The sequence below is a fragment of the Marmota monax genome, unplaced genomic scaffold (genome assembly GCF_021218885.2).
Source record: "Marmota monax isolate L192 unplaced genomic scaffold, Marmota_monax_Labrador192_F-V1.1 WCK01_AAM20220418_F8-fsc00089, whole genome shotgun sequence".
Taxonomy (NCBI): domain Eukaryota; kingdom Metazoa; phylum Chordata; class Mammalia; order Rodentia; family Sciuridae; genus Marmota; species Marmota monax.
This window is the reverse complement of record NW_026694744.1, coordinates 2,364,422-2,386,691: the sequence shown is the minus strand read 5'-3', so window position 1 is coordinate 2,386,691 and position 22,270 is coordinate 2,364,422. Positions and strand designations below refer to the sequence as shown.

The 22,270-nt window shown below is 40.2% G+C and overlaps 2 protein-coding genes across 2 annotated transcripts; both read left to right on the top strand.

Moving 5' to 3' along the window:
• The first annotated feature begins 4,927 nt into the window (after positions 1–4,927).
• Positions 4,928–6,430, top strand: LOC124079082 (c-Myc-binding protein). Its single transcript, XM_046424266.2, has one exon. The coding sequence runs from the start codon at positions 4,985–4,987 to the stop codon at positions 5,294–5,296; it is 312 nt and encodes a 103-aa protein (XP_046280222.1). The 5' UTR covers positions 4,928–4,984; the 3' UTR covers positions 5,297–6,430.
• Positions 6,431–20,610: 14,180 nt separating this feature from the next.
• Positions 20,611–21,921, top strand: LOC131423401 (POM121-like protein 2). The gene has a single exon (XM_058572595.1). It carries the CDS (start codon positions 20,784–20,786, stop codon positions 21,699–21,701), a length of 918 nt encoding a protein of 305 aa, XP_058428578.1. The 5' UTR covers positions 20,611–20,783; the 3' UTR covers positions 21,702–21,921.
• Positions 21,922–22,270: the final 349 nt, after the last annotated feature.

Here is a 22,270-nt window from a genome sequence, read left to right as displayed (position 1 = left end):
GATTCATTATACTGTATTTGTACATATACATAATAATTTGATCTATCACATTCCCCAGTGCCTTCCCATCCCCTCTCTTCCTTCCTCCCCAGATCCACTTGCTCTACTGATCTCCCTTCTATTATAGTTATTTTTTAGTGCAGTATAATTATGTATATATATAATTCATTGTGATTTGTTTTTGCATGGACAAGCCTGACTCAAGTTTTATATGTCTTAAACAAGGTAAGTTCTATCTTAGCCCTTTTGACATACTCACTGTAAAAATTGTATGTATTCAAACACACATGCAAAAGTCAACAAAAGTGATTTTAACTTTCTAAAACCTTTTGGGTTACAAATGCAGGCATACTTTTTGTGTCACTACTGGGTATGAGTTGAATTGTGCCCCCCCCCACACACAGAGAGTCATATTTAAGTGTTAAACCATGATATCTTAGAATGCGACCTTAGAAGGAGATTGAGGTCATTAGGGTAGTCCCTAGTACAGTAAGACTGGTGTCCTAAATAAAGGGGAAATTTGGATACAGACACAGTGAGAAGGCCCAGTGAAGACTGGAGTTAACACTGCCATAAGCCAAGGAATTACCAAAGGTGAGGTGTAGTAGGATTCTCCAGACAAACAAAACCACTAGGGAGTGGAGAGTTTTATTTTAAGGAATTTACTCACATGAGTGGGGGACTCAAGCAAATCTGAAATCTGCAGTGCAGGCCTATAGGCTGGAAACCCAGGGAAGAGTTGATGTTGCAGCTCAATTCCAAAGGCAATCTAGAGGTAGAATTTCCTCTTCATCAGGAATCTCAGTCTTGTCTCTAAAAGCTTTTGCTCCATTGCATGAGACCCATCCACATGAAGGGTAATTTGCTTTACTCAGAGTTTGATGATTTACATGTTAATGTCATCTGAAAAATATCTTCTCAGTGAACTTTAGACTTGTATTTGATCAAATATCTGGGTCCCATGGCCTAGCCAGTTAACACATAAAATAAATCATCCAAACAGAAATGCCTGGACAGATCTTTCCCAGCCCTCAGAAGGAACCAACCTGGCTGATGACTGACTTGTGTGTCAGACTTCTAGCCTCCAGACTGCAAGACAATAAATTTCTGTTGTTTAAACCAACCAGTCTATAGCACCATATTACAAATTAATACACTAGTCTAAAGACCCCAGGTGTGGGGGGTTGGGCCTGGAGGTGAGGAGTCTCATGGGATTCACTATTTACCATCTAGTCTCCTTTAACGCGATAGCCACATATTCCTGCCTCTCTGCTTCCCAGTATACGTTAGCAAAATGATGCCTACACAAAGCACCATATTGTGCTTCATTTTACAAATGATTTTCTCTTCTTACACTTAGATGTAGCCTTCTCCCCTCTACCTAAGAGGGAACAGGATCAAGGACAGTAGTACTGAGAAGAGCCAGTTTATAGCCAATTGATAGGGTTGTGTATTGAAAGGGAAGGCGAAATAATGTTTGTTTCCTTATTGAATATCACTGGGGACTGTGATGGGTTTTTTAAATATATGTTTATACTTTTGGGAAGGTGATGTGAAGAAATAAAGCTCAAATCTAGGTGAAATGTGTTAGTGACCCTCAACTTTTCTTTGTATTTTGCCACCCACTCCCTGCATGGCCATATTCCTTTAGTATAAGACAAAACCTGAGGAGACATGAACACTGTTATGAACTATTTTGCTGTTTCCCTTCCTGTACTATGTGCATTTCAGGAGACTCCTAAAAGAAGAAATTTCACACCTGGAAGGTAGACATCAAACCTGGTTGATCTTTCCATCTCAGCACCTGATATGGTGCCTGGAACAAAGGAAATGACAATAAATGTTGAAATGAAAATGTGTATTGACTGAGTTCCCATCTCAGAGCTTTGTCAGGTTCATATTGGGTAGGTTCCTCTTTTGGATCAGGCAGGACTCTGTGGGTCCATCAGATCTTATAAGGAGAAAGATGAGACCCTGCTCTTAAAGGATAAGCATCCACATCAGGGTGTAAACTACTAGTCTGAATATTATGGTCCTACTTCAGGGTTTCTATGTGATTTTCAATCTGTTTACACTTTTTGCTCCTCTGCCCTCTAGGTTTTTAAGTTCCTACAAGTTATTTGGCAAATGATAGAAATTTTACACTAAAGATAGTGGTGGTGAATAGCCTGAGGGTCATTTGCTGTAGAGAAGGTTTTTGGTCCCCCCGCCTTTCCTTCAATCAAAGCTCTACAGTCTATACCTAAACTGAGCCTTTGAGTACCACCCTTTCTTAAAGAGCAAAGAAGCTTGTTGGGCTGAACATTTACAGACAAGATGTCACCGGCAGTCCAGTGTGGGATTGTATGCCTTAAGAACTGTGAGCATGACAGTTTTCATAGTGATCCATTAAAATAAATGTAGAGAGTGCTGTCTTGACCAGTTATAGAATGGTAAAATGATTTCATGCAGAAACTGGGCAAGAAGGTTGTCCACTTTCAAACATTTTGGAACCTGATATTTTTATTGTCTCTTTTTAGCAATGGTCTTTTTACAAAGGCTGAGCCACAGACTGCAGATTATTTCTGTGAATCTTAACTTTTCTGAAGTTGCATATTAATGTTTCTAAGCAGTCCAGTAACTTCATGTTCCATAATATTCTGTCCTGATTTACAAATGCCAGAGTTAATTCTAGCTGACCAGCTTGCAACTGTGTGCTCTGCTATAAACACTGGAGATCAAGTAAAGCAGCAGATGGTCTTCTCAAACTTCCTGTTTTTCCCCTGGAAGTATAAGTTAAGTGTCCCCATCAGGTTGTCTCAGAGATTGTTTACCACAGGACACTGACATAGGAGGTGGATCAGTCTTGTTGTTGGGAACTCTACTAGCACTGTAGGTGCTTTAGGTGTTGAGTGACATCCCTGACCTCTACCAGTAGCATCCTCCCATAGATGATCTTGTTTGAAAAAGTCTCAAGACATTTCCACATCTCCCCTGCAAAAGGGGGATGGCAATATAACACTAATAGAGAACCACTGGGATGATAGAATATGTTATGTTAGTGAATTGGCTAAGTTTATCTTTTAAGTAGTTATTTTGTATATTTTCCATTATTCACAGTGAATTAACACAGTTTTCAAATATTGCCCTTCAAGGTTCAAAGTCTTTCAGCTTTTTTTCCACTTCACCATTACTCTCTTTGAACTGATATGCACATAAGAAAAGGAATTTCTTAGCATTGCTAATCTGGCTAAACCTGCTACCTTGAAAGGGCTCCATGAATATATTTTTATTGGGTTGTTTTTTTTTTCCTCCAACACTCACTGAATTTTCATTGAAATGAACTGGCCAGGATTATCGTAAATTTCTAGTGGCTTTGTGTGTCCACATCCCACCTACACTGACACTTTGTGGTCTAAAACTTAGAATGGAAAAAAATAGAAATACTTAACTAGTTCTTAATGTTTTGCGAGTATAGGATTTTTTCCCTTTTACTTCTTTTTTGTTTGTTTTTATTTGGAGAAGTTGAAAATTAAAGGTCCAAAATCAGTGTATTTATGTCCTTAGGATACTTTGTTGCTTTTAGTGCTAAGAAAAAATAAAGATAGTAGCCTGAAGAGATGGGACTTCAGTTGCTTAGTTTCTCACATCATAGGACACATCATTCTTATTTCCAAGTTGGTAGGCAATGGCACAGTTACCATTTATTTGGCTGTTGGCATACTGCACTGTCCTGACCTATTTTCACCCAGAATTTTATGATCTTTGCTTTGTCACTGAGCATTTCCTCTTCTGATATCTCGACCCCTCACCTGCTTAGCTGTGTAGACAGCCTTTATTGTTTTTGGCAGCCCAGTATTCCAGTGTACTACCAGGAGACCAAGAATGACCCAAGATTATTGAAGGATAGAAAAGATAACATGCAAAATCCTTTGCTGGCGCCTGCGTCACAGTGAGGACTCGGTGTTGGCTGCCACTTCGGTAAGACAGTTGTCATCATCATCATTGTTACCCTCAGTGCCTTCCTCAGATACTTAAACCCAACCATTTTTAAGATGCTTAAATTCAATCATTTTAAGATGAGGTGAAGCAGTGTAAGGAATGAATGAAAGCTGGAGATTACAACATATTCCTTAAGCAAAATTTACATCATCCCTGTGAGCTCTGCTTATATCTTTGCTTCCTGTAGTTCATCTTTGGATGTCAACTCAGATTGCTGTTTGCCATTATCTCAGTTAATAGACTGTTAACTATTGTGGGGAATTGTAACATAATAATGAAAAAAGCCTACACCTATTAGTCAAGATGAAAATAAAATCAGTTTCACTTAGTGTGCCATCTAGTGAAATTGAGCCTAATTTTTGCCTAAAAAATTTTAGACATAAGATTTTAACCATAAGAAATTAAATTTGATTATCCTCATTTGGGGGGGGCGGGTACCAGGGATTTAACCCAGGAGCAGTTAACAACTGAGCCAGATGTGCAGCCTTTTTTTTTTTTAATTTGAGGTCTCACTAAGTTTCTTAGAGCTTCACTGAGTTTCTTTTTTGTTTGTTTGCTTGTTTTAGTTGTAGTTGGACACAATACCTTTACTTTTTTTTTTTTTTTTTTTTTTTTTTTTTGCGGTGCTGAGGGCTGAACCCAGCACCCTGCACATGCTAGGCAAGTGCTCTACCGCTGAGCCACGTCCCCAGCCCCCTCACTGAGTTTCTTAGGGCCTTGCTAAGTTGCTGAGGTTGGCTTTAAAACAGCAGTCCTCCTGCTTCTGCCTCCTGAGCTGCTGGGATTATAGGCATGAGCCACCACACCTAGCTAATAATGCTCATTCTTAAATTAATAATATAAAAAGAATGTCAGAATAAAAATGGTACAAATTTGATATTATATAGTGATTGTTAATGATCATGATCTCCCTACTTTTAAAAAGAAGAAGAATATATCTTTTTAAATAACATGACTTGAATAGACGGTCTCCGGCGCCAGCTACGCCGCGGCTTCTGTCACTATGGCCCATTACAAAGCCGCCGACTCGAAGCGCGAGCAGTTCCGGAGGTACTTGGAGAAGTCGGGGGTGCTGGACACGCTGACCAAAGTGTTGGTAGCCTTATATGAAGAACCAGAGAAACCTAATAGTGCTTTGGATTTTTTAAAGCATCACTTAGGAGCTGCTACCCCAGAAAATCCAGAAATAGAGTTGCTCCGCTTAGAACTGGCAGAAATGAAAGAAAAATATGAAGCTACTGTAGAAGAAAATAAAAAACTGAAAGCAAAGCTTGCTCAGTATGAACCACCTCAGGAGGAGAAGCGTGCTGAATAGGATTCTTCTCAGTTGAAAAGACACTGAAAAAATGGTTTTGTATGACTTGAATAGTTTGTATAGTATATAATCTTTTCTGAACAGATGCTATAAAACTCTTTTAATATGTTAAATTCACACTTCAACTGTTATAAACACATACTTAGAATCACCAATAAAAACTCAATATAACTTGCTTTGGGTCTTAAAGCAGAAGAATCCAAAGTGAATCCTGAAAAAAAAAATTAAACAGCCATCTAATTCATTAAAAGATTTCTATTTATTAGTCTGATTAGGAATAATGGTACTAGTTGTATTTTAGCCAAGGAAGATTAGCATGGAGGTATTCCTTGGTTTAGTTCAGGATATAAGAATAGATAGAATCATTCTCGACAATGAAGATGACAGAGTTTATATTCTCTTTAGGCAACTGGAGAGATCTGTGTGACAAGATGCTTTTGCATGGGTTCCCAAGAATCATCTTCTCTTATTTATATAATGCAGAACAAATAACTCTTCTTTGCCACCACTTTGCCTTAGATAACTGTGTGTGTGTCAGTTTAACTCTGACACCACGTTTTCCTTCTATGCAATCATGCCCTATCTGATAATGTTGCCTTGTTTTGCTGTGTGCTTTATTGGGTCCTAGTTGCACATTAGCCTGTCTGTTTTTCAATTTGATTAATAATGCAGTTACCCTGATTGTAATTTATATAATTTTAAACAGGATCACACTATTACCCTGCCTTACTTAGTTGCTTAGTTGAGCACAGAAGTAATATAAAATTCTGGTTCATGCACAAACTGGAATGAGAAGAGGAATGAGCCATATATCATGGGCAATGTTGGGTATAATTATATAGTGGTTTTTCCCTCAAAGTATTTTTCTAATTTTCAGTTCATTTTATCTTCATTATTCCTGTGAAGTAGGTAGGGCAAGTATGAGGGGAGGTTGGGCACTGAATTTTTAGGCCAAAGACTGATATTACAAAACTATTTGCTAACTACAGAACCTTGGGCACATCAGTTAACTGCTCTTAGATTCACTTTCCTTATCTGTTAATTGAGAAGAATGTCTGTGCTGCCTACCTCACAGGGTTGTTGTGAGGGTCAAATGAGAATGTATGTGAAAGATTTGTAAATGGTAAACCACTATATTCTTGTTTGTTAAAAAAAATAAAAATAAAAAATAAATAAATAACATGACTTGAATAGCACTGACACAAACCACTTATGGTTATTTACATATAAATTCAAATTTATCCACATTTCATAGCCACATATCCTACCCCTTACAATTTTGTACATTTCCATCTCTAGAGAAAGTTGTATATAATAGCATTGATCTATATTATAACTGTTACCAAATTGTTCTCCTATTTTTCCAATCAATTTTGAAGATCACCAAACCTAAAGGGCTGTAAGTATTAAGAGGTACCCTTTGCAGTATCTTCACAAAGAACTCTCATATAGTCTAGGATGCCCCAAACTGTTGTCATTCGCTAGCTTTCCAATAACCTTGAGAAACAATGAGCTGATTAAGAGCTCCTTGGAATTGCACAGTGGCCTTGGGTTTTCTTCAGCTCCCTGCAGATTGCCCTGGACTGATCACAAAAAAGTATAGGTTTTAGTCTCCTGTGCTGATAATGGCCATGTATCTGGTGGTAAATGAACTCAGCCTCAAAATGCCTCTTACAGTACTAGAGCTCCAAGAAGACAATTTGTGATTTTGTGATCATCCTCAACAAAGTCATACAGAGGGTCCCTGTGTATCCCATTACTGCCCTAATGGCAGGGCCTACAAAGATGACTTTCAGTTCCATGAAGAAAAAGTACATCCCTCACAAAAGGGCAGAACATAGCAAGGGACACAATAAATAGCAAATGAGGATAGAAGGTGATACTATCCAATAGATACATAATACCAGCCAGAGAGGTAATTCTGATTTTTCTAATGGGTTAGAAAAGGGAAAAAGAAAAAAAATGAACTGAATTTTGGTAATATATTTTATTTAATCCAGTATTCAGGATAGTCTTTCTTTAACATGTAATCAGTATAGGAATTTTTCACTAGCAAGTTTACATTCTTTTTACCAAGTCTTCAGAGCCTAGTAGGTGTTTTTCCATTTCCATCACCACTTGCTTTGAATCGACCAAGGGAAGCAGCAGGGAAGCCCAGAGCTAGAGAAGGAGGAGGAGGAGGAATGGGATAAGTGAGAGAAGCTTGAATAGGAGCACTGGGGCCCTTGGACACAAGTTACAGGTTGATGTACAGTTGTTAGCATGAATGCAACACGGCAAAGCTGATGATTTAGGGAAACTGCTGAGGGTCAGAACACAGGATCCAGGGGTGTGAGGGAGGAGGGAGAGCCCCCAAGAGGCTTCATATGAAGTCTGGGGTTTAGGGGCCTCAACTTGGATAGTGGTCATGGGCAAGGCAAGGAAGAAATGACCTGAAAGAAGAAATGTGGAGCTGGGTGCAGTGGTGCACACCTGTAATCCCAGTAGCTTGGGAGGCTGAGATAGGAGAATCCTGAGTTCAAAGCCAGCCTCAGCAATGGCGAGACACCAAGCAACTCAGTGAGACCCTGTCTCTAAATAAAATACAAAATAGGGCTGGGGATGTGACTCAGTAGTTGAGTACCCCTGAGTTCAATCCCTAGTACTAAAAAAAAAAAAAAAAAAGAAGAAGAAGAAGAAAGAAAAAGAAAGAAAGAAAAGAAAAAGAAATAATGTGGTAGGGCTGGGGATATAGCTCAATTGGTAGAGTGCTTGCCTTACATGTATAAGACCCTGGGTTTGATCCCCAGCACAAAAAAAAAAAAAAAGAATGTGGAGATAAGTGGGGCAAGAGGAAATAAAACAAAAAGGAGAATCTAACCTTCCCAGTGATGCTTTTCATCTTGTAATTCCATACATGAGTATTGATGGACCACCAACTTGTCTTGCAGAGCAGAGAGAGGCAGATAAATAATCACATGTACACCGTTGTAACTAAACCTGCGTAATAAGTGTTGCAAAGAAAAACATCAATTTTTTTTAAAAAAAATTATAATATGTGAGAATCATGTCAGAAGAGGATAGGAAGAGAAAGGAGGTGGTGACCATGCAGGAAGTAATAGGAGCAGGCAATCATTGGAATGAGGGGAATTTGATTGGACCAAGCAGGAGGATCAGGAACTGAGGGGCTAAGGAAAGAATGAACTTTCCACATTTGAAGACCTGATGAAATACATGGCATAAGCATAAAATAAATGAAATCCAGAACTAGTCATATAATCAAACTAACTACATCCTTACCATGAAATCTAAATGGGTTTGGAGTTTTATTGCTCATCAATGACAGATTACTGATGCCTCTTTAATTACATAATCACCATCTCGGTTTCATTTCTACATATGACAAAATACTGAAATAAAGCCTCTGTTAAAACACACCATCATCTTCCTATTGTACGGGAAAATATGAGCCAACAACCAAGAAATTGGCAGTTTGATTTTTAAATGGAGGAAAAACAGAGGAGGGGAGAACAAAAAATGTGAACTTGTCTTTAGAAAAACAAGACCTTGGCAAAAAGCTGACTTCAATAAGGAACAAGGACCAAGTTCTCCCACCCCAGTGGGGGATGGGCTAGGTTAATAAAGGAAGAGGTGGACAGAGGAAGTAAACTCTGCTAAAGGCTGAACTTTTAACCAAAGGGCATTCCTGATGGCATTATGGTCATGAAAGGGCAGTGAAGGAATGAACCCAGTTTTCTTGTGTGAGTTAGTTCTTGTGAGTATGAGAGTTGATACTCACAAGAACTAACTGAATGAAGTGGCCAACAATTAAAGATGATCAAGGAAAGAAATAAATAAACTTCATGCTAAGTGGGGAAAAAAAAAGGATGACCGAGGGTATCATCTTAGGGACCTAATCACTCTTCAAGGAGACCATTGTTAATTGGCTCTGAAGAGTGTGAATTTGCTTATAATCAGCCACAATATCACAGAGTAGAAGATGTGTGATCTCTTTGTGCCAGGCATCTTTAAAAGAAAAATCAAGACTATTCGAGGGCTTTCTAGAAGGACACTGCATTTTGGTCATATTATAATGTTTAACTATTATGCCAGCTTAAATGCATTTTCTATTTCAGGTTTCTGAAATAGGAAATAATAATCTTCTCTAAGGAATAAGAGAAAAATTAAAACATTAGGTTCAGATCTCTCCAGAGATAAAAGAATACTATACTATAGGAAGGGATTTTAAAAAGAAGAATATTCTAGGTTTCCATAGACCAGGATTTCTCAACTGTGACTGACACTCAGCATTTGGTGCTGGATGGCTGTGGGTCATTCCTAGTGTTTACCCACTAGATGGCACTATCACCCTCTAGTTCTGACAACCAAAAATGTCTCCAGACATTGCTAACTGTTCTCTGAAGACAGTATCACTGCCCCTGTTGAGAACCACTGGTCAAGAGACTTCCAGAACACGACTCAGTGTCTATGCTGCTGAGCTGCTGGGGCACTTTTATACCCCACCCCCTCCAAAATAACAAAGCCAAAACTTTGAATTTTTGTCTTTGGGCAGTTAGCAAAGCAAGAGAAATGTCTTTTCTATCAGAAGAGTAGAGGCATGTTTCTGTTCTTTATGAAAGTAGGATGCCCCTGACACAGGGCAATGGACTGAATAACAGAACAGCTACCTTAGTCAAATCCTTACTCATTCTTAGTGGTGGGGCAAGATGCAGGGGCCATATGCAATGACTTCTGTCCATTCACATTTCCAGTTGGTTTTGATTCTACCCATCCATGATGCTTCTACAAGGCTGGGAACTGGACCACCCCAAACCACTAGATGAGGGTTCCATTCATCACATGTAGGTGTCTCAACAGGTCTCTGTTAGCAGGAAGTCCACTGATATTTATTGCTGCAAAGCCCTGGGGCTTGATTCTGTGGGAAAGAGTCAGCATCGGTCACATCGTCAGTGGCTGTGGGGGACAAACCACGTGTACACACCATCATAGATGATGTCCACATTTGAGTGACAGGCCGGGAACTTGAGGGACCTGGGCAATGTTGTTATTTGCCCTGGCCTTGCAGGGCGGCTGCCTGATGACTGGCGCAGGGGTGAGCTCAGCGTGCACACTGCGCATGTCAGCAGTTTACCCTAGCCACCCAGCTGAAGTCGCTGCACTCGATGAAAGTTTGCTTTCCAAAATTCTTCCCCCATTCCCTTGGCTCAAAATGAAGTCTGTCACTGGAAATTAAATTGACTTGAATTTGTGTTTAAAGCCAGTTGGGGGCTTGGGACATTAGCCATGAAACAAAGAAATTCACTTGTGAAAACCCCATTTGCAGCTGGCACTAATCATTTTGCTGTTGTGACAGGACTTGACAGCACTGAGTTCAGGTGAGATTAGTAGGCAGACTGGGACATGTTGGCTTTTCAAGATGTCAGACATGAGCCCATGCAAGGTGCTCTCTCTGGTCTGCCTTTATCCTCTGCTTTAGGCAGTTGAGGCTCTGAGTCGCTAATTCCAAAGACTTCCAGTTGCCATTGGCCTGTGCTGGTTCTCCCCAAGTGGGACTGCCTCCTGCTCTTGCTAATGGTCCCACCCTGCTCTCTCCTAGTGCATCCACTCTGGGAGAGTGTGGACCTGCTTCCTGGGGGTGATCGACAGTCACCCATCAATATCCGGTGGAAGGACAGTGTTTATGATCCTGGCTTAAAACCCCTCACCATCTCTTATGACCCGGCCACCTACCTCCACGTCTGGAATAATGGGTACTCTTTCCTTGTGGAATTTGAAGATTCTACAGACAAATCAGGTAAGAACAAGATCTGGTGGTTCTATTTGCAGATAAAGGAAGAGTGTCATGTCAACATCAGACACATCACATTGTCTCTCTCCATGGCAGTGTGGACCCCTCTGTTAGCAGTGGCACAGAACTTATTGGTCTTATTTTTACTTATGGTAAAATACACATCGCATAACATTTACCATCTTAACCATTTTTAAGAATACAGGTAAGTAATATTAAGTTCATTCACATTATTATGCAGCCATCACTACCATCTATATCCAGGAGTCTTTTTATGTTGTAAAACTGAAATTCTATATGCATTATACATGAGTCCCTATTCTCCTTAATCTCAGTCCCTGGAAGTAAGATCTATCTGACTCAGTAGATCTTACTATTCTAGAGACCCCCTATGAGTGGAATCATGGTATTTTTTTTACTAGTTTATTTCTTTTAATATAATGTTTTTGAGAAGCTATTTGTAGCCAGGTACAGTGGCGCACAGTGGTAACCCAAGTACTCAAGAGGCTGAGACAGAAAGATCTCGAGTTTGAGGCTAGCTTCCTTTAGCCACGTGGCAAGACACCCACCTCAAAAAATAATAATAATAAACTGGACTGGGCAGACACACCTGTAATCCCAGCAACTCAGGAGGCTAAAGAAGGAGGATCACAAGTTCAAGGCCAACCTGAGTAACTTAGTGAGGCCCTAAGCAACTTAGCAAGATCCTGTCTCAAAATAAAATATAAAAAGGACTGTGAATGTAGCTTAGTGATAAAATACCCCTGGGTTCAATCCCTAGTATACCAAATAAATAAATAAAAGAAGGGCTGGGGATCTAGCTCAGTGGTAAAGTGTCCTGGTCTGCCACCAAAAAAAAAAAAAAAAAAAAAAAAGAAGTTGTTTGTAAAGGCCTACGTTGTAGCATATAACATGCAGTCTTTTAAAGACTGAATGAAATCCTATTGTATGGATAAATCACATCTTGTTATCCCTCACATTTTGTCTGCTATGAACATAGGAGTACAAATGTCTCTTTCAGACATTTGTTTTAGTTATTTTGCATATGTGCCAGAGAACTGATGGGTCATCCATGGACTATTTTGAATGCATGTAAAAATTCCCTTTGTCGTTTTTTTTTTTTTTTCCCTACAGATTTGGGGATTAAACCTAGGACCTCACATAAGCTGGGCAAGTTATCTACCACTGAGCTATATCCCCCAGCCACATTCTATTTTTTTATTCGTATTCACCTTATACATATAACCTAAAGCGTTTTTTTTTTTCTTTTTTTATTTGTTCTTTTTAGATGTACATGACAGTAGATTGTATTTTGACATATTATACATATATGGAGTATAACTTATTAAAATTAGGATCCCATTCTTGTAGTTGTACATAATGTGGAGTTTCACTGATTGTGTATTCATATATGAACATAGGAAAGTTACATCCAGTTCATTCTACTGTCTTTCCTATTCCCATCCCCCTTCCCTTCGTTCCCATTTGTCTAATTTTATGCACATTTCCTTCTACTTGTATAGGCAATATTTTCTGTTAACAAACACATATATCTCTATGTATAGATTTTATGATTGGTGTAGAAGATAGGACATGAAATGAAATAAAAGCTTTGCCAGAAATCTATTTCCTTTGTGTGTGTTGAATATATGCTAATTTTCCATTGCCAATTTTACAAATAACTTCTCTATTAAATAGCAATACTGTTTAATCAGATTTTAATTTATAAGACTTCAATACAGAACAAAAGGATAATTAGGCAATAAAAATGAATTTTATAATTTTAGACACATAATAACATTTATGCATTTTGTCATTCATTTTTATTTAGTCATTTAATGCTTACTGAGTGTCACCCCTGTGCCAGGTACTACACAAAATGCCGAGAATACTACTCCAATTCCTGATAACCCCAACTTCGAAGTCTAGTGAAAGGAGCACACCCAAAATTAGAATTTTAAAGTGAGTGTGATTTGAAAAAGTTTTCTCAAAGAGCTGTGGGACCACAGGAGAAGGTTTGTGATATAGACTACTCAGAGGAGTCTATGATGATTTCACTATAAAGGGGATGTTTATATTGGGTATTGAAGAATGAATAGGAGTTAGCCAAGAGGGCATTCTAGACTGAGGGAAAAGTAAGTGCAAAAGCAGATATAGTAGCATGCACAGGAAATGGCCAAAAGGCAAAGTGATGTAGCTGGGTTGTAGAATGTATGTGGTGGAAGAGGCAGGAAGAATGGTGATCTTTGAAGCTTAATGGATAAATTATCAGCCAGGAGTTATTTTTAAACAAGAAAGTGGTGTGGTATAATTTCACTTACTCGTTTTCTTAATTATTTTTAATATTAGCTCAGGCAACAATGCAGAGATACAAGGGTAGATTTAATCCAAGTGAGAGATGGTAAGATCCTAAATGAGGGCTGTGGCAATAGAAATAGGGAAAGAGTAAGTTTTAAAATGCATTTCTACAAGAAATGCAATAGGACATGGAAGTGGGATTCTCTTCAAGAAAACAGAAGGTAAAATTAGTCAGGACCTTGAGGTGTCTAACTGAGATAGTTCAGGATAGTGAAGCCAGAAAGGAAGTTAACAAGTGATGGACAAGGAATAATTTACCAAGGATTAGTGAGTGCATAAAGAAATAGATCTTCTTACAACTTTTTCTGTAATTTAGTTTTAACTGATACATCCAAAAGAGAATATTTTACGTGATCATCCCTAAAAAAGAAATGTGTCTTCATGTCTTTAATTCCTGTCTAATTCTTATAGGGAAAATGCATTTCTCTGAAGCATCTTCTCTGCTTTAGATGCAAATGGATTGGGGCTATTAGTATATCATGCCCATCAGGGGGTGGGAATGAACAAATGCTGATCCCTCACTGATACTCATTATATGAATTTTATTTTTTCCCAAAATATCGATTGTTGTTTTTGCCCAAATTTTCCCTTTTTTATAATCTCATTTTACACCTGATTATCATGCTTTTCTCGTTAGCTTTATTTGGGATTAAGAAATACCATTAAATGTAGTATATTGACTGAGGTTGTTAGTTTATTTGGAAGCTAACTTGTAGGGTCACTTTTAACCCTGTGTCAGCTGCACTGGGTGTGTTGGAATGCAGTCAAATTTGAAAGCTTCAAAGATGCCATACTGGAAGAAAATGGCCAAGTCACTTTTAAAGGTTAAAAAAAATCCAAAAACCACCAACTTTAAGTGATGAGTTGTAGCACAGAGTGACAAGATAATGTTGCAATATTGTAATTTACTTTAAGAACACTGGGATCAGTTAATTGGTAATACAGAGAATGCTTGATATACAACATTGTAAATATATATATATGTATTTTTAAATATTTATTTTTCAGTTGTAGTTGGACACAATACCTTTATTTATTTTATTTATTTATTTTTATGTGGTGCTAAGGATCGAACCCAGGGCCTTGAACGTACTAGGTGAGCCCTCTACTGCTGAGCCACACCTCAGCCCTGTAAATATATTTTAAATGGTCTAAAACTACAGTGACTACTATATTGGGCATTTGGAATGTGGCTAGTGTGACTGTGGAGATGAAGGTTTAATTTTATTTAATTTAATTCATTTACATTTAATTCTAAGAATTCAACTCAGTTATTGGAAAAGTTTTAAGAATGCTTATAACCAGTTCCAATGTGTGTACACGTTTTTAAATTTGATTTTTTTGAGATCTAAATACAGATCAAGTATTTCTGATGAAAATGTAGCAACCAAATTGAGATGTGATATAGTATAAGATATACAACAGATTTTCAAGACTTCTACAAAAAAAGGGAAACTGCCACATTAATAATTGTTCATAGTGATTACATGTTGAAGTGATAATACTTTGAGTATATTTGGTAAAATAAAATACTTTATTCAAATGAATTGCACCTGTTTCGTTTTACTTTTTGAACAAGCCTACTAGAAATGTGAAATTACCTATGTGTCTTGCATCATATTTCTGTTTTTAAGCACTGGTAGAAGAGGATAAAAGCAAATAACTAAGTAAATAATGGCTAAAATGTGCCATGCCTTAAGAGTATATTTTAAACAGAATAAAATGATAAAAGCAAACAACCATGGGAAATGATCACCAAAGAAGCTAATATTTATGAGTGCTGTGTGACTCCATATTTGCCAAGTGCTTAGTGTATCTTCCCAAGAGCTTTCTGATGACACTAATATTATCTTCATTTTTCAGATGAAAATAGTGAAACTCCACAAGGTTAAATGCTGTCCTGCCAGGTCACACAGCTAGCTAATGGAGAAGTAAATTGCAGCTTGCCAGACCACACTTGGTTTTGGGGGAAGGAGGACTCTGAGCTCCGCAGGCTTCCCATGAGCTCCCTGCTTTGGTCCTACCCTGGAGGCCTAGTGTTTTAAGGGTACCCAGGGTTTGTTGTAATCAGGCCTGGAAAATGTGCAGAATGGAAATGACCTTCATGAAGGAAGAAGATCCCTCCAGGTAGGAGGCCAGGCACACCATGCAGGGCCACATGGAGGAGCAGCAGGGTCAGTCAGGAAGCACCAGGGCAAGGGCAATATGTGGGCAAGAGCCTTTATTGGGGTCTCTGTGGCAAGGAACAGGCAAGGCAGGGTAACCTGGATTTACTATTTGGCTACTTGAATAATTTCAGCTACTGGGGCCCAGGGCCCTTCCCTAGTTGTCTGATACCTGACTACTTGGAACAGAGAAATAATCACTTCAGTGTAACAACCTGAAAAGGGGATGGTTGGGGCTATGGGCTCTGGAGCTATGTTTGCATGTGAAAGGTGCACTCCCAGTTGTTCTCTGGAGAGACAGACCCCTGGTGTCACCAAGGTCCCACAAGTCCAAGCATGAAAGAAGAACTCAAAAACATGGTTATTAGGCCCCTGGAATGGGCCCTTGAGGCCTTGGGGACCTGCACTAAAAGCCCAACTTTCCCATCTTTCCAGAGCCCCTGTGGCCCAAGGCCTGGTGAGGCAAGGGGAAGACAAAGAGAGGTGGGAGCACCTTTCCCTGCAAACTGCAGACACGTCTGCAAGTACGGTGCTCATCTGTTTTGTGTCTAAGCAAATTCAGTGATGCTTGTAGCCTTCTAAATTGCCAGTCTAAGTGTACATTCAGATTATGATTTGATTTGAGATAATCACCAGGTGGTTGATTTTAATTCATGTTCCATTTCAGTCCTACCATGGGATGCCAATTGTTTTTGATATTTTCTCTTTTGTTGTTCCTTAGCTACACAAACATCATAAAGAGAGGAATTAGTAGATACCTTCATATCAATTAAGCATAAGGTAATATTTTTTTCTGGCTCACTTGAAATATACTTTATTTTCCAATTTCAGACATTAATAGGCCCTTTGTACCAGGAAGTGTAATTAGGTGACCTGTGTTCAGGTTCTCCTTCAACACTGCCGAGGTAGGGAACTTGACATTTATGATGCTTGTGTTAAGAGCCCCCCGGCCCTGGGTCCCACTGCAGGGCACAGACATGACTGCATTGATGAGCACTGAGCTTTCTAGTTTTGCTGCCATGCCACTTGGGACTCCAGACTCAGGAACATACTACTTTCCCCTCCTTTGTTCCTGACACCAGCTCCTTGCAAGTCCTTGTGAAAACACCCAGAGGAGCAGTCTTCTTTTCTATAGTCACCTCCACAGGGAAGGAGCAAGAAAAGTCCTATAGAGACTTGATTTGTCTGGCTGTAAAGAACAATGACCCATGTCCCTGTCCAGTCCCCAAGATGAAGTCCTCCACATTCAGATGTTTCTCATGACCAAAGCAGAAAAACTGAGTGGAGGAGACCAAGGAGAAGTAGATGTAGAACCAAAAAAAGGACAGTAGCAAGAGATCAGAAGATCTGTTTAAAGCTTGGTATTGATCCCGTGTTAATTTCTTAGTTAGATGGATGTATCATGGATACATAATATACTACTGGGAGAAGCTGGGGGAAGAGTGTTAACCTCAGAATCACTGATATTTGGGACCAAATCATTCTTTGCTGTGGGAACCATCCTGTGCAGTGCAGGATGTTCAAGAGCATGACAGGCCTCCACTGGATGCCTGTAGAACCTTACCATCCCCTACCCCACCCCCACTGCATACTAACAACCAAAAATGTCTCTGGATCTCCTTTAATATCTACTGAAAACTCACCCCTGGCTGAACACAATTGATATACACTATTCTCTATCATCAACTAACCAGTGAAATCCTTTTTCTCTTGTTGCATGAGAAGAAGGGTCAGGAGTTTGCAGTGTCTGTGGAGAATGTCTCTAATCAACATGGTTTGTTTACCAGTAGAGAGCACATTTAGGGTGGTTCACATACTACTGTATGTAGTTCACCAGGAGAAGGCTATGGTTTGTCAAGGCTCTTTACAAGCCAGAATGACACCCACTGGGTTATATTACAAAAAGGATGTGGAGCTCCATGTGGTGGTGCACACCGGTAATCCCAGTGACTCAAGAAGCTGAGGCAAAAGGCTCACAAGTTCTCAGAAAATTAGAGAGACCCGGTCTCGAAAAATAAAAAGGGCTGGGATGTGGTTCAGTGTTTAAGCACCCCTGGGTTAAATCCTCGGTACCAATCAAAAAGATGTGGAAAATTCTAGAGACATGGGAAAGATAGACTATAAGAAGCCAAGACCCTAAAGCATTAGAGTGTCCACTTTGATGCCATTTACTCTCTTAACAGATATATACCTTTGAAGTCATTCTATCATGAAAACTAGCTTTAGAAAAAAAAATGATACCATGGGACTCTCTTTTCTAAATCACATAGATGGAGATCACTTCTTAAATAAGGAATTGGCCCCAAAGTGACCTCATAAGGAATTGAGAGTGTTAGGGATCTCATTCCCTTGCACCCACTGGCTCATCCCACCCTAAGTCCCCTTAGTCCCCTCCACACTCAAAACTTTTGGCACTTCCTCATTAAGCCTATTCAGTGTCTTCACCATTCAGTCTTCCACTTCAAATCTGGACTACATGAATGCCCTAAGTTGAATTTGTTGCCCATCTGGCTTGTATTTTTGGCCCTTCCCCCTTCCATTTTGGTATTTGGGAATTCCCAGTTACACACATGCTTTTGAGGGAAATGTTCTCAAAAAATACTGCTTAACAGACTTCCAAATTAATTATAATATAATAATATAATATATAATATGTAATATAATTATAATATAAGTATTATAATAAATTAGCAGCCCTTGGACAATTTAATAATTTTTTTTTACTGTAGAAGTACACAACTTATTTTATTGATTTATTTTTATGTGGTTCTGAGGCTCAAACCCAGTACCTCACTCTCGAGGCAAGTGCTCCACCACCAAGCTACAGCCCCAGCTTGACAATTTGTTTTCGAAGTTAGAAGTTTTCAACTACTAGTGGGAAATGTGCCTCACTGTACTCCAAGATTACCCAAAAGTAAAAACAAAAATAAATAAAAGAAGAGAAATAGTACTAGTATTCAGAGAGGAAACCATAAATACATGGATGAATGTATAAACTGAAAATTACAGGAGAGTCTATATAAAATCAACATTGCCAGTACTAAAACATAATCCTGGACAGTTTTCATTATTTCCTTAAGAGCTAAATTGCAAAAAGTGATATCCCACAAGAATGAAACAAATCTATCATGTTACTGATAAAATTAGTTTTATTTGTTATTCTTCAAAAGAGCATCCCATTGTATTATGCTCATTTTTACAATGTTGAAAGAGCACCCTTTGTCAATAGCTATCTGGAGAAAATTATTTTTTTTAAATTAATTTCTTCTTAAATTTTTTTGTGTGTGGTGGTGCTGGGGGTTGAACCCAGGGCCTTGCGCATGAGAGGCAAGCACTCCACCAACTGAGCTATATTCCTAGCCCTTAAATTTTTATTTGTTGTTTTTAGATATACAAGACAGTAGAGTGTGTTTATGCATACAAGGAGTGCAACCCATTACAATTTTGATCCCATTCTTATGGTTGAGCATGATGTGGAGTTACACTGGTCATATGTTCATATGTATACACAAGAAAGTTATGTCCCATTCATTCTTCTAGTTTTTTATTTCCATCTCCCCTCCCTTCTTTTCATTTTCCTTTGTCTAATCCAATGAACTTCTATATTTCCTCTCCCTACCCTCCCTTGCCGTGGGTTAGCATCCATATATCAAACAGCACATTTGACCATTGTTTCTTTGGAATTGGCTTATTTTACTTAGCACAATATTCTCTGGTTCCATCCATTTACCAGAAAATGCCATAATTTCATTCTTCTTTATGGGTAATATTCCATTGTGTATATATACCACATTTTCTTTATCCATTCATCTGTTGAAGGGCACCTAAGTTAGTTCCATAGCTTGGTTATTGTGAGTTGAGCTGCTATAAACATTGATGTGGCTGCATCAATATAGTATGCCAATTTTAAGTCTTTGGGGAATATGCCAACGAGTGGGACAACTGGGTCAAATGGTGGTTCTATTCCAAGTTTTCTGAGGAATCTCCATACTGCTTTCCAGAGTGGTTGCACCAATTTTCAGTCCCATCAGCAATGTATGAGTGTACCTTTTGCCCGCATCCTCTCCAACATTTATTGTTATGTATATTCTTGATAGTTGCCCTTCTGACTGGAATGAGATGGAATCTCAGTGTAGTTTTACTTTGCGTTTCTCTAATAACTAGAGATGTTGGATATTTTTTCATGTATTTGTTGACTGATCGTATTTCTTCTTCTGTGAAGTATCTATTTAGTTCCTTTGCCCATTTATTGATTGGGTTATTTGTTTTCTTGGTGTTAAGTTTTTTCAGTTCTTTGTATATCCTGGAGATTAATACTCTGAGGGGTAGGTGGCAAAGATTTTCTCCCATTCAGTAGGCTATCTCTTCACATTGATTGTTTCCTTTGATGTGAAGAAGCTTTTTAGTTTGATGCCATCCCATTTATTGATTCTTGATTTTACTTCTTGTGCTTTAGGAGTCTTATTGAGGAAGTCCATTCCTGAGTGGACATGATGGAGAGTTGGGCCTACATTTTCTTTTAGTAGGAGCAGGGTCTCTGGTTTAATGCCTATGTCCTTGATCCACTTTGAGTTTTGTGCAGGATGAGATATAGGGGTTCAATTTCAATCTACTACATTTGGATTTCTAGTTTTCCCAGCACCATTTATTGAAGAGGCTATGCTTTCTCCAATGAATGTTTATGGTGCCTTTGTCTAGTATCATATAACTGTATTTATGTGGGTGTGTCTCTGGACACAATACCTTTATTTATTTATTTTTATGTGATGCTCAGAATGGAACCCAGTGTGTCACACATGCCAGGCAAGTTTTCCACCACTAAGCTACAGCTACAGCCCTGGAGAAATTTTTGTATTTTTCCCTGGCAATGTCAGATAGAAATGTAGACACAGATGCGAGGACCCTCTGCCCAGGGCTGTGTCTGAGAGCACCAATGGGGAGGAGAGAGGCTTGAGCTTTCCTTGCGCTCCAGATAGCATGGGGCGCCCCAGGTGCGACTCTGCCCCATGCTGTCCTCGTGTCCATGGGGCAGGAGCCTGGCGGGTGCCAGATCCCCGCAAACGGCGCCCCACGCGCTTTGTCTGCCCCAACTGTCACTTGTTTGGTGTCTGGCTGCGACCACACAGGTTGGGAACCGATCCCTACTCAAAGACACTGATCTTGCTCCACCACTCTCATGGGACTCTACCTGAGCAGGTGCCTGCACAGGTACCTGGGCACACGCAAGGCCGCCCTAGCAACACTGCCTTTGAGGCCCAGGAGAATCACCCAGGAGCACCGACCTCTGAGGCCCAGGCCTGCCCCCCGCCCCCAGGACCCTGGCATCTGTAAACCTGCCTCGGGACACCCAGAGCCCCGGGATCGCTCCCAAGCCCTCCACAAGGTTCTGCACAGTGGGCAGGAGGGCGGTGGGCACCCCGCCTGGGAGGTACAATCCGCACAGGCTGCCCCTCTGGCTACTCCTGACACCCCAACTTACCAAGGTCCGCCACGAAGGCATGAAGCGCAGACTTCGCCACGCCCCAGACCCAGGTTGGCCCCACAGCCCTTTCAAAGTCCGAACGAATCCCGAGGGTCCAGGGAGCCTCTACAGGTGCCCACCGTCCCAGCCGGCCCCAGACCCCTGTGCCAAGGAGACAGTGTGCTAAAGTACCTCAGCCAGTGCAACAAAGGGAAAAGGAAGTTTGATGGAGCCCTGTGGTTTGAGGAACCTGAGCCCAAGAGGAAGCAGCAGAGCCCACAGCGCAGACCATCTGCCTTCAGGCCCGTCATCAGAAACGGAGTGGAGCCGTCCTTCCTGCCCAGGCCTGGGCCGCTGAAGAGAAGCGTCCGCTCCAGGGCATCTGCCTCTGTGAGGAAGAGACTGAGCCATGGCCTGCCCTCCAGCCTTCCTGGGGCCTCCCCTGGCCCCTGCCCCACCGGCCCCAGCTCCCAGGCCAGCCCAGGACATGGTCTCACAGCCCCTGCTGCAGGCCTGGGAGCAGATGCCCCACTGTCCCAGGAGCCTAGGCCTTCCTCCCCTTCCCAGGGGCCACACCAGGAGGGTCCTGCTGAGCCCGAGCACACTCAGCCCGCTCGCCTCCTTGGCTCCTAAGAGTCAGAGCCATGCCACCCTCCTCTGAGACTCAAAGCCACAGTCCCTTTATCCTACAGGCCCCTCTACCTGACAGGAGTCACTGAGCCAACAGCTCACTTCGTACTGCTTCTGCCTGACAGGTCTGCCACCCCCAGACCTCTTCTCCCTGCCCTGAGGAGCCCAAACTCTAAAGAGACTACTCAGATCACAACCCTGGACTTTCCCCTGCCAGCCCTCTCCTGCCTTCTCCCTGGGAGGAGGCTCACCAGGAAGGTGGCCTTCTCCCCATGGGCTCAGTTAGCTTAGTTAAGTGTTTGTGTTTATTTTATATAGTAGTAATAACAAGAGTTTTGTTTTACTAGAGATTGTCATATACTTTCTTTCAAAATTAAGTGTTTGTTGGAATTTTATACAGTAGTAATAATAGTTTTGTTTTACTAGTGATTATCATATGCTTTCTTTCAAAGTGCTTGTTGGTATTTTATATAGTAGTAATAATAATAGTTTTGTTTTATTAGTGATTGTCATATGCTTTCTTTGAAAGTTAAGTGTTTGTTGGTATTTTATATAGTAGTAATAATAGTTTT